General features: G+C 37.5%; 1 protein-coding gene across 2 annotated transcripts in view; it reads right to left on the bottom strand.

Annotated features, from left to right (window-relative positions):
- The window catches only part of LOC149424297 (neural-cadherin-like), a 357,104-nt gene that overhangs the window by 34,335 nt on the left and 309,315 nt on the right, over positions 1-13,454 (bottom strand). For both annotated transcript variants that reach the window (XM_089651422.1, XM_089651423.1), the window contains one exon: positions 10,698-10,813. In XM_089651422.1, the coding sequence (XP_089507548.1) occupies positions 10,698-10,813 (116 nt within the window). The remainder of the gene's footprint in view (positions 1-10,697; positions 10,814-13,454) is intronic.

Raw genomic sequence — 13,454 nt, 5'->3', positions numbered from 1 at the left:
CGCCCGCCCGTATCGCGAAAATGTGTACATGACTGACGAGCGACCGGAACCCCGCAGTGAAGTTTGGTGCGCACTGTGCAAGGACGATTCGCACAAGCTCTACAAGTGTCCCCGATTCGCCGAACAAACAATCAGTGCGCGTTGGGAACTTGTAAAAAGTGCACGGTTGTGTTTTAAGTGTCTGGACGGTGCGCACCATACAAAACGGTGCGAGTACCGGACCAACTGCGGAGTGGACACGTGCCGGGCCCCGCATCATCGCTTGCTGCACGATGACGCATACACTCGTGACCCCGAGACGCACACAGTCACGAACACGTGGGAAAGTGAGGGAAACGTGCTACTGAAAGTGATTCCCGTGACATTGTGCGGCCCCGGGGGCCATGCGACCGTGCACGCGCTGCTTGACGAGGGCTCTGCAATAACCCAACACTTCAACAATATCAAATAACACAGTGTATAATAGTGAAATACGTTCCGTATTAAATTTACATAAACGAGGTCGGTTTGCAAGCAAATACAACAGAAAGTGTCACTCAGTATAAATCATCTCGTGTTTAACATTTCAAGTCAGTTAGATTTCTGCATAATAGTGAGTGCTGTACGATATTGTGAATTTAAAATCACAATTATTTATTAAAAATTTACCTGAAATCAATAACAATCAATAACGCGCAGACGCAAACATTTGAACTATCATTGGCTGAAAGTGTCATCACCTAGTGCTACCATTGGTGGAAAGTGTCATCATTGCCCGTTTGTGCTCAACGGGTTGCGGCAATCAGGCGCTGGTGCCAATTAACCTAATAAATTTAAACAATAAACATTACTAATTGATCATGAATAACTGGGGAGTTTGCAAATCTACAATCTCACATGGTCCTCAATGCTCATCATGTAAAGAATACTTCCACTACAAATGTGGAGGTATTTCGGAAGAAAACTTTAAAAAACTGAAATTAGAACTGAGATCTGCCTGGCGATGCAGTTCCTGCAAATCCTCAAACATTGTTGTCGGTCACCAGGATATAAGTACTATTATGGCAGATATCAGAAGAATCCAGAGCGACTTATCATCCTTCAAGACTCTACACGAAGAGATAAAAGTCCTACGCGAAGAAGTACAAGGAGTTCAAAATTCAGTAGAGAGCTGTCACATGGACGTAGCAGCATTCGGAAAGAAAATAAACACACTCGAAAAACGTTTAGAAAAAGTTGAGAATCTGGAAACGGAGGTCACACATCTACGAAAGGAAGTGCGCGCTTTTGCAGACGAATTAAATAAACGCGACCAATGGGCAAGGTTACAAAACCTGGAAATCAAGGGAATACCTCACCGAAATGATGAAAACCTGATGAATATAGTTAAGAAAATATCAAACGTAAACAACATTAACATTGGCGAAAGTGATGTGGAATTCGTGACTCGTGTAGCTACAAAAGGAAACCGCCCTGATATGATAAAGCCTATTATTTTAAAACTCTCTAATCGAAGCCTGAAGAACCAGTTTCTTCAGGCGGTTAAAGCGAGGAAAGGCTTAACCACGGCTGACATCGGGTTCGCTGGAGCACCAAAAAATATCTACGTCAGCGACCACCTCACTAAGGTAAATAAAAATCTTTTCTTTCGGGCGAGAGTTCTGGCTAAGGAACGGGGGTTCCAATATGTTTGGCTAAAAAACTGTCAAATCTTTGCACGACGCAACTCAACTTCCCCGCCAATCATCATATCCAAGGAGGAAGATCTGAACAAGATGGAGGTCCAGCGGAATTTCTCTCCTCACCCTGGATCCAACGCTGGAGACCCTCGTCCCAGCCAACCATAAAATCAGCGAGACCTAAGCGAAAACTATTCTCTATTTTTTTCTTTACTTTCATATATTTTTTATTTAAATATTTTTCATTCAAATATCTATCTCTTAAAATTCTATTTCTTAAAGATTACCGTTATAAATTTTCCTCCTTTGAATATTTTTCATTCAAATATTTTCCTTTTGAATGTTTAACCTTTGTATATTTTTCATTAAAATTTTTTCCTTTTAAATATTTTTCTCTTGGATATTATGGTTCTCTTAAAGTTTTTATCTTTAAAGATTACTGTTTAAAATGTTTTTTCTTTAAATATTTTCTTTTTAGATGTTTTATTTCTGTATATTTTATATTATATTTCATATATTTTTTATTTAAATATTTTTCATTCAAATATCTATCTCTTAAAATTCTATTTCTTAAAGATTACTTTTATAAATTTTCCTCCTTTGAATATTTTTCATTCAAATATTTTCCTTTTGAATGTTTAACTTTTGTATATTTTTCATTTAAATTTTTTCCTTTTAAATATTTTTCTTTTGGATATTATGGCTCTCTTAAAGTTTTTATCTTTAAAGATTACTGTTTAAAATGTTTTTTCTTTAAATATTTTCTTTTTAGATGTTTTATTTCTGTATATTTTTCGCTTAAATGTTTTGATTTTAAATATTTTTCTTTGAAATATTTTTTTATGAAATGTTTTTCTTTGAAATATTTTTTTTTTATATATTTTTCTTTTAATTATTTTTCTTTTGGATATGTTTCTTTTGAATATTCTACTTCAAATTATTTTTCTCGCGTATATCCTCCGCACCTACTATGCACCTCTTCCTCAACCTTTCCTCACCTCCTACTCCCCCCTATCATTACATGCTATGTACACACTTCTACCTTACTGCACTACACTTTAAAAAAAAAGAGTATGAGTATTACAAATTACTTTAAAATCAATTTGACCTCCCATATGAAATCAGGCATACAACTAGCTAACTATCTTACACCTAAATACAGATTAACACCACCCATAAAATGACATTAAATATATATTATCAAAACGTAAGAGGCTTACGCACAAAGACTGATACACTGATAAATGCTGTCAGATCCAACGAATACGATATTATCGCCTTAACTGAATCGTGGCTAACTGATGGCATCCGTAACGAAGAACTGTTCGACGATCGTTATGACGTGTTCCGCCGAGATCGAAATTACTGTGCAACTGGTCAACGCTTGGGCGGAGGTGTCTTGCTCGCTGTTCGACGCGAACTGGTAGCCCGCGGGCGTCCAGAGTGGCACTCAAAAGCGGAAGACTTATGGTTATCCTTACAAATTAAGAGTTCGTTGTGCAATACTTTAAACATATGTTGTGTTTACCTTCCCAAAGGTCCAGCGTATAATGAAAACATGGAAAGCTTTCTCAGCGAAATTTCAAGATTAACCTTACAATGTCCTTGTGAAAAATTTCTTATTTTAGGCGATTTCAACCTCACTGACATTCTGTGGAACAAAAGTCCAAACAACACTTCATACACACCTACCAATCGTTTATCTCCTCTCAGCTCTGCATTTGTTGATTGCCTGCATTTTTCGGGTCTCTGTCAATATAATGGGATTTCAAACTCCAACGGCCATTTTCTAGACCTCGTCCTCTGTAACGATTGCGTTAAGGTATCAGCCTGTAATGACTCACTAATCGTCGAAGATATTCACCATGCCTCCATAACGATAGATGTAGCATTCTCAGAACCCGTTGCATTAAGGGAAGAAATACGAAAGGTTCGCGTCTTTAAACGTGGTAATTACGAACTTATAAATTTTCTTCTTAATAAAGTAAACTGGCACGAGCTTCTCTCAGTTGGTGATATAAATTCAGCTTTACTAAACTTTTACTCACAAATAAACCAACTTATAGATGCTCACATTCCGCAAAAATCGAGTAAAAACTCAAAATATCCTCCATGGTATAACTCAGCTCTTATAAAGTTAACGAAGGAAAAATACAACTATTTCAAAAAGTTCAAAATTTACAAAAATCAATCTGACTACTCCATTTTCTCTCTCTTAAGATCACGCCATAAAAAACTACAACGAGAATGTCACAATCAATACCTAATTAATGTTGAACACAAAATATCCTCTGATCCAAAAAATCTTTGGAATTATGTTAAATTAAACTCCAAATCACAGGGTGTGCCAAACACTGTATTCCTAAGGGATGAAAAAGCTGAGAACGGATCAGAGATTGTTAACTTATTCTCCAAATATTTCAGTTCTGTCTACACCAACGACATTCAAACTTCTCAAAGTATGCCAGACAACTACAACATTCATAATTCTTCCACTATTCATTGTATTGAAGTTGACAAACGTCTGGTGCAGACATATCTGGAAAATTTAAAACTAAATAAAGGCGCAGGCCCAGATCAAATTCCCCCCTTCTTCATCCTGAAATGCGCAAGCAGTCTCTCTAAGCCGTTATCCATTATATTCAATCGTTCCTTAAAAGAGGGTGTGGTACCTAATACTTGGAAAACTGCCTTCATAACACCCATTTTCAAAACTGGGCAAAAATCTGACATTGAAAACTATCGTCCTATTTCAAAATTGTGTGTCTTCAGCAAGGTGTTTGAAAAAATAATATACGATCAGATGTTTCCCGCTTTGAAATCCTCACTTAATGTTAACCAACATGGGTTTATGAGTGGAAAATCAACAACAACCAATCTAATAGCATTCACGGAATTCTTGCAAGATTATATGGATCAACGTGTACAAGTAGACGCAATATACACGGATTATAGCAAAGCTTTTGACCTAGTGAATCACGACATATTATTACGCAAGCTTATGCAAATCGGAGTCCACGGTGATCTTCTCAGATGGCTCTCATCTTATGTATCAAACCGTAGTCAAGTCGTAGTTGTGGGTGGCTTTAAATCGGACTGGGTAACCGTCCCATCAGGTGTGCCTCAAGGATCTCTATTGGGACCGTTACTATTTAACATTTACATCAATGATATAGGCCAATGCTTCAAATACTCCAAAACATTACTTTACGCAGATGATATGAAGGTTTTTTATCCTATCAGATGTACTGCTGACTGTCAAAAAATGCAAGAGGACCTAAACCGTCTTAATATTTACTGTACACAGCATAACCTTAAAATTAATGTTAAAAAGTGTTTCGTTGTGAATTTCACACGAAATAAAAATATCATTATCAATGAATATAATCTGAACGGCTCAATATTAATCAACAAAAAAGAAATCAAAGATTTGGGAGTGACATTGGACTCTAAGCTAATTTTTGATATTCAAATAGACTTAGTGACATCAAAAGCCTCTAAAATGTTAGGATTCATTCTTAGGACATGTAAAAAATTCAATAACCTTAGAACAATGAAAATCCTATATTTTGCTTATGTCCGTAGCTTACTAGAATATGCGTCACAAGTTTGGAACCCGCAATACATATCGTATGTGGAAATTCTAGAACGTATTCAAAATCGTTTTCTACGATACTTGGATTTCCGCAGCTACCGCCCACATCTAAGTCACCAAGATTCAGCAGCGTACTTCAATATACCATCATTAGAAGTTCGAAGAAGCTCGGCCGATGTACTTTTTCTTCAAAAAATAGCCAGGTCCGTTGTTGATTGCCCTGAACTCCTAGAACGAATTCAGATACGAGTTCCTAACAGACGAACCAGATCAAACATGATTTTTAGCCTCCCCCAATGCAACACTAATTCTAAGCAGAATTCTTTCATCTATCGTGCGTCCAACACTTTTAACACACACTATTCACAATTTGACATATTTAACTCTGCAGCACACTCCTTAAAATCCCACAAACACTCTCTCGATACATTACAATAACAATAACTACAGATACCATCTAATACAACCACCACTTTATTAACTTCCTTTATTCATACCTCAACCTAACCGATCCCTCCTCATCCTACCCCCTCCCTATTCCCCCCTAAATAACTTGTTTCTTGAAATGTAATTTTCATTAGTAAATATCTCGGAATCACACTCAGATACACTTGTATATAATACCTATGTGGAAACCTGTAAATGGTTTATTTACTGAAACTAAATTATTATTATGCTGTTATTGATGTAAACTGTTGGTATCCCAAATAAAATAAAATAAAATAAAATAAAATAAACCCTAGTCGAGGCAGATGTTGCAGACATCGTTGGAGCCGCGGGTCCGGTACGTGGCCTGCGAATTCGGGGCGCTAATGGGATGTGCTCGTCCGATGCTACGTCCCGGCGGGTGAGACTGTCGGTGCGCGGCGACGGAGACGCGTTCACGGTGACGGCCCACACCGTAACAGACCTAGACCTCCCGCGACAAACAGTGGCCGGCCGCCGGCAAGTGAAACCACGGCTGCTGATCGGACAAGATAACGGGCTGCTTATCGTGTCGCGGGAGGTGCGGAAGGAAGTGAGCGGCCAGATGACGTCCCGGACAGCCCTCGGTTGGATCACGCATGGAAGCACCCGGCGCGACGCCGACGCCGACGCCGACGCCGGGACAACGCTGAGGATGGCTTGTCCGAACGCCGCCCCACCGGCCTCGCTGCCGACGCCCGGGACCACGCTGCTGGAGACCGACCATGCCACCGGGGACCGTGCCGCCGGGGGCCGTGCCGCCGGGGGCCTGTCCCGACGCCGCCCCACCGAACTCGCCACCGAGACACACTCGCCAGAGGGACCGGACGCCAGGGACCACGCCGCGTCGCAGTCGCAGCACGCCTCTTGCTAAAAAGGTGTAGCCGAGCTCCACGGGGGGAGTGTAACGGACGTACTGCTCCGTGATCGGACGCGGTCGCCCCATATTAAAATCCTTTATTTTCCTTAACTTTGCCTGTCTTTAAATTTAATAAACTGGAGTAAATTATGTAAAAATGAAAATGTCAATGTATGAAAAGATAACTTGTATAACCCTCTGTTTGTAAAAATGTAATGTAAATGAATATATAAACAATAAATGAAACGTCGGAGCTTGGCTAGGAGACACGGGCAGGGAAGTATACCGAGAGAGCTGGTGGATTAGTAGCATTTAATTAGTATAGCATTTAATTCGGGCACGGTTATGAGAATCGTGCTTATACGAGAGGGAACGTTCGGCCGCGACCCGAAGCAAAGGGCCGTGCGCCGTCATAGCGTACGAGGTGGTTTGCCGCCCGAACGTTCCACCAGCGCGATTCTGAGGACCGTGCCCGAACAAAGAGAGGCCGTGGTCACGTTCGACCACAGGGCCCGAAATTACCGGCCGAGAGGCGGTAGCTAACCCGGCGGCGGGCCGCGGGCGCGCCACAAAACACGGGCCTCGATTCCAGGAATCAAAGAGAAAGCAGGCCCGTGTGAGCGTCGCTCGGCCAGCGAAGGCCGCCGGGGTCTTATAAAACGGGAACAGTCCCTTGAAACATTAGATAACCAGAAACCACCACCAGCTCAACACCTCTCTCTCTGCTCTGCCTTCTACCTCGCTCCGACTTCTGCTTTTACTCGCCTTCTTTCACTCTGACCCCCGCTTCACCCTGGACCACGGACTTGCCTACCCCTTCGGACCAAACCCGGAATCAGCATCAAGGACGCGAAAACAGCATTCGGACCAGCTACAACGGCATCAGAGACGGCCCCGTTCTACCCCTCCACGCCACTGAAGGAAGACATCTTACGCCTCCACAGATTGGGATCACCGGCCCTATCTACAGTCTTGTGTGTCACGATTACGTCTGGCACACATATTATTGCAAGAAAATTGTGCATATTCGAGTGTTTTTGTTTTTGACTGAGGATTTTCATATTATAAGTAAGTTCTTTGTGTTTTCAATGTATGTAATCTCGGATTTTAGAACACATTCGTTTGTTTGACAATAAGTACCTAAAGATATCGCGGTGGAATGTTGGTCGCTTGTTGTGATTATGTTGTGTGCTCTTTCCCAGAGATGTTACAATGCTAATTTATTGGTCATCGTTTTTCCTTCCAATACCTTGTTTTATCCTACATATATATCCTCACCCAATTCCATCAAACACCATTTCGTTTAAAGTATTTAAATTTCAATTTCAAGTTTCTCTGAAGCTGTGTAATTGTAATCAGTTTCGAATGCAACAGACCTTGTCTTGAATAGACATTTGTAAAACAAAGTAAACAAACAAAAAATCAGCCTTTTATTCCCTAGAAAAGCTTTTTACCACAAGCCCTTGAAAAAGACGAGTTCCCGTTTAAGTAAATCTTGGTCTACCGTGCATAAAAGTATTATTCAATGAAAATCTCTTCAAGTATGTGTACTACACATTGTGTAGGTATGGTATAATTATAATACGCAAACATCGTTTAATACATTAAGGTGCTGCCTGGTTCGTGTATTTTGTTGATTTTTGCTTTGTTCGTAATACGATAAAGCATATAAATTGGATGGTATAGTATCTAATCATATTTGTTAACAAAAGCATCTAAATGAGGCAAATCTACATCATTAGTCGATGGAATGCATTCGATAACGAGGTTGAATTTACTGGAGTTTGCTCGACGAATCATGATGTGTATTCACATACGTAGATAGCTGAACGTTGCTAACGCAAACACTTTCAGCTTCGTGATCATGCATACCTGTATGTAGCTTTTGCTTCATATTTTCATTATTTTAAATTCCCCTTTCTTTTAAGCGGAGTTCAGCAAACATTGTTAAGATAACCAGAGTAAACGTTTCCGTCGAACCTTTTTTATTTAAAAATCAATATACTCTTTAAAACCATGTGGTTTTTAATTCCGAAAGGGTTGAAATAATCAGGTTTGTTTAGAGTTAACAAGAAATGTTAGTAGCAAACAAACCACATTCTAAGGAATGGGAAACTCTGATGTACTAGATCAACAGTATTGAGTCCTCGTAGCTAATTTCTAATAATATACGCATGCTATGGCCTATTAAAAACCGCACCACTTCAATCTTTTTTTTATCGAGGTTGTGAAGTTTTTTTGATTAAAACGTGCTTTAAATTACGAAGGTACAGAAAAAATATTTGGTAAAATTCCAGCTTTTGAAAAATCTAACCGGACATAATATTTTACGCCATGTTCTTACGACAATATAGAAAATGGTTAGGTTATTCTAATATCATACTGTTTTTTACGTTGTCCATAATTATCAGCAAGCTATCAACATATATAATAACACATATTCTGGAGTTTAAAAACTTAATATTATGACTTTGTGGAGGTTTTAATTGGGCCGTAATGCATTTTTCCTTGCTTTGTAAACCACAGACTATACTAGATTCAGACTTGGAGATTATCAAAGCTTTGTTGAGATTTGACTCAAAGCTTATTTTTATCTTTTCTTTTTCATTGTGTACGAAACATAATATAGTTTTCTCAGTTGTTTCTTCATATTGCCTACATTTTCTCACTGATAAACTGATCAACAACATAAAATATTCAGGATTGTGAAGTAAATAATTTCCTGGGTGAATTGATACTCTAATTGTTTATTTTACTTTGAGTGCGTAAAAAAATATTAAAAATTCACTAAATTACTTAAATTGCTCACTACCAATAATGCCTCAAATATAAATGTTATGAATGATTTAAAAGTCATAAACTCTTTTCATGTGTATTGATTTACTGTACAAATACAATACAACTTTAATTGATAGCATCTCATTCTGATACTAAAAGTATCGGGTGTTTATATAGGTATTCTGACTTCAAAAATCTCTAGAAGAATGCTTGTACCATAAACAAAATCAAATTCTTTTGAAGAAACCCAAAATACCAAGTTCTTCTCAAACTTTCATTTCAAAGAGTGCAAAAATATTTTTCTATAGATCAAACAGATCATAAAAATATGGGTTCGAATGGTCCTGTTAAATTTTTGGTTATTTTAATAATTTATATTTAAGGTGAGGACAGAACTCAATTTTCTCTCTTCTCCACATAAAATCATCATATCTCTTACTTAGTCCAAGTAATAAAGGAGATTTTCAAAGCCTACGCATACTCGTGCTTAGTAAATAAATTTTATATTTCCATCACCAATTTTCCATGAGGGTCGTTCGAATTATATCAACGCGGGGATAATTTTGCATGTTTATATTGGAGGATGTATTTATTATTCAACTTCTGCAAAATCTCTCTTATCTCAACCCGAAAGTTAGCCGGGGCAAAACAATGTTAAACTATATTTACATTACCTTCATATATTCAGCCAGGCTGCAAATAAGCACCTACCTACGTAGTTAGACTTCCTACCGAGCATGGATTTACAAATTTATGTTTAGTTCAATAAGCCGAACAATTTAATTAAAACCGTACCTAATTTGTGTGTTTTCATTGAGCAAAATTTTATAAATCTTAACACTTTTATTATTGAAAACACTTATTGGTTTCTGCGGAAACAACTGCAAGATATTTATTATAACTTTTATTATTTGATATAAAAATTCTTACTAAGGGACATCCCGAAAAAAACGTTAGAATCTTAACTAAAAGCAGAAAATGTGTGTAAAAAAGCAGCTAAAATTCTTAACAGTAAGTGCTGACCTCTTGAAATTTATCCCGCATTTTTTGGAAACAAAAAATTCTAGGTAACGCAGCAATTTTTAGGTCTCATCATCATTTCAAATATATGAGCTGTAGTGCTTTGAAATACGCATTTAACTTTTAAAAATAATAGAACATGCAATGTTGTCATTTGTTCCATGTTTTATGCATTCAAATTGCTTAGTTATGGAGATTCGATAATTTTGTTTTTTTTTTTAATTACGAAAAAATTGAAAATATTCATTAATCAATGAAAAGTAGTCTTATCTCATTTGAGTAAAGAAGGTATATTTTGAAGTAAAAATAGTACAATAATTACCTTTCTTTTGGTTTCATAGTCGAGGGATCCTGCTACAAAGATGTCACCGGTCCTATTCCTGATGCCAAATGCTCCTCCTATATTTCCTCCAGTAATCTCGTATCGGAAATTGGATGCTGGAATAACAATAAAAGTCAATTTACGCAACTGAATATTTAAGCCCCCATTATCCAGGGGAAATTTTGTAATCATCCTCCGTATCGTAAAGAAAATACGTATTAGTTTCTGTTTTATGCCACAAATTTTGGATTTCGTAATTGTATTTGAGTAATTGGCTATTTTAAAATCAATTGGAAACGAATATCTACGTATTCTATTACAAACTGTTTTAATAACTCTAAGGCATTTTTTGTATCCTTTTGAAAAATATAATATATATTTGATTTAAATTATATGTAAATTTGGTTACAGAATTTTATCGTTTTGAAATTGTTTTTGGAAAACAAAAGCATAATAAATAAATATTGACTATCTGACCTTACCCGGCCTTGCTCGAGGTAATGAATGAAATAGAGTAAAGATTTTAGTTTGTGAATTCTAGTAACTTGGATGTAATTTTAAGCAGGCAATAAGTATTATTGTTAAGAAATTAAAATACATTTACTTTTTACCATAAAACTTAATAAATAACAGAGCGGATGTGATCGCTGTGGAAGTGGATGGTGGAAAAGGGCCTGATGGGGATCTCGATGGGGAAAAACGCAGTTAATTTTGTCGTTACGTGTTGTCACCACCATTGTAATCTCATCACATATCTGACAACATTTTCTCCACCTGACTTTTGGAAATGGTACTTGGATGGAATTTTAATTTTTTTCCCGTTAAAGTATTTCTATTTGTAATATTAAAAAAAACTAGCACAGGGGCGATGCGATACGAACGGTAAGCACCCGGAGGCTTGAGCATGGTACTCTAGTTCAGTAGTTTCACTTATTCCGTATTACTTATAATAGATAATACGGGGGTAAGAATAGGTTAATAGAAAACTTTACTAGCACTATTAGTAGTTGACAAATTTTTTCATCATATTTTTCATAATCTTCAAAACCACCCAATCCCCCAGGAGTAGGAACGTATTAGGATCGTAGTAAGATAATCTGGTTTATTTTACAAATATCGATCGGTCGCGCAGTGAAAATATAAAAAAGCAGTAATACCCATTTGCAGCACCATCAGAAGAATATTTCCAATTGAAACACAGATTTACCAAAACTTGAAGTTAGCAACAAAACGCGAAACGCCAAAATGACCATGTTTTTGCGGTTTGGAACAAACTGGCGCCAGTCTGAAAAAATCTTGCATAACATTCGCTTTCACTTCATATGTTCTCCTTTTACTCATTTTTCGTTCATTCGTATTTTACTACGTATTTTTAATACGATCAAACATGATTTTACCTCAATTGAACAGAGATCATTTCTACAGCATTCAGTCTACTATCATCTTTTCTCTGCCAGTTGCATGCCTCACCGCCATAATTCAGGATTGGTATCAGCACCCCATTGTGAACTGTTAGCTTCACTTCTTTCAACATTGTTTTATTGGCGCAAATGGGGTTCAGTCTTCCATTAATGCAATTTCCTCCATAAACCCTTCATTCAAATGCTTATCAGCCTTTCCGTTTCTCGTAAACGTAGGTACTTCCCAAATACACAAACTCACACACTTACTGTAAGAGTTCACACGTTCAAATTTTATTGAACGTCGTAGAATATTTCATAAGTCATAGAATAGAGTAATTGATTTATTTATACTGGGTTTTACAGTAGTTCTCACGTAAGTAAGAACAATTCAGTTGTAAAAAAACTCAATTAATTGATAATTGTGAAGAATGAAGTAAGATGATATTCTATTTTTGTTCCCTGTACAATTCGTTTATTAACAAATTTTATTTTTGAAGTGAAACTTCTTTAGGCGCGTAATGGATTTTCGGGGACGGAGTAAAACCGAGTCAGGATCGACACGAAAATGCGGGTACCCCCACCACCGCTCACCGTTCACCGTTCACTGTTTTCAGTAAAAGCAACAAATCATTAGCATGCGCATAAAAGTTTTTATGTGTTTTATTTAAGTACTTTTTTACTCGGTAGTATAATTTTGTTTGGCGCATGCCTTAGCTGTGGTACAGACGTGGACAGGGCTTTCCTGTACCGTCCGTCCGCCGTTCAGTCTGGTTTAGTCGTCCGTCGAGAGCGCTCGCGTCGCGCGCTTTGCCGTTCCATTCGTATTCCAGTATATAAATATTGTTTACTGTCGAGAAAGTTGTTATAAACTTTAAAAAATATGTTTAAAATGCCGTGTAAATATACGTGTTGTGCGTTCAGCTTGCTGCTGCTGGTTTTAGTGAGTAGTGCTGCCTCCAAAAATGTGGATAATTCCGATAGAACCTTCGAGGAAAGCAATTGCAGTAAGGTGAGACAGTTCCTCGAGACCAGGAACATCTCGGCTGTACCGGCTCGAGGCGCAGACGACAAAGGTAAGAAACCGACAAACCAACAGAACCCACATTCATAAATTGTGTTTCATACGGTTTGGTACAGAATTTCAGTGTTAAAAATGAGTAGTGACGAGATATTTAATTGTAATATTGTTATTTATGTAATATTGTATACTTGTGAATAAATTGAAAATTTTTGGAACTATACATTAATCGAACGTCATTCATCTATAAGAAAATATTAGAAAAAGCAAATCCATGCTTCGTCGTTGAATTATTTAACCTCTAATTTTCAAACTAACCTAAGAGAGAAAATAGAG

This window comes from Hesperophylax consimilis, chromosome 4 (genome assembly GCF_061612785.1).
Source record: "Hesperophylax consimilis isolate HC1 chromosome 4, BYU_Hcon_1.0, whole genome shotgun sequence".
Classification (NCBI taxonomy): Eukaryota; Metazoa; Arthropoda; class Insecta; order Trichoptera; family Limnephilidae; genus Hesperophylax; species Hesperophylax consimilis.
This window is presented reverse-complemented; position numbering and strand designations above follow the sequence as displayed.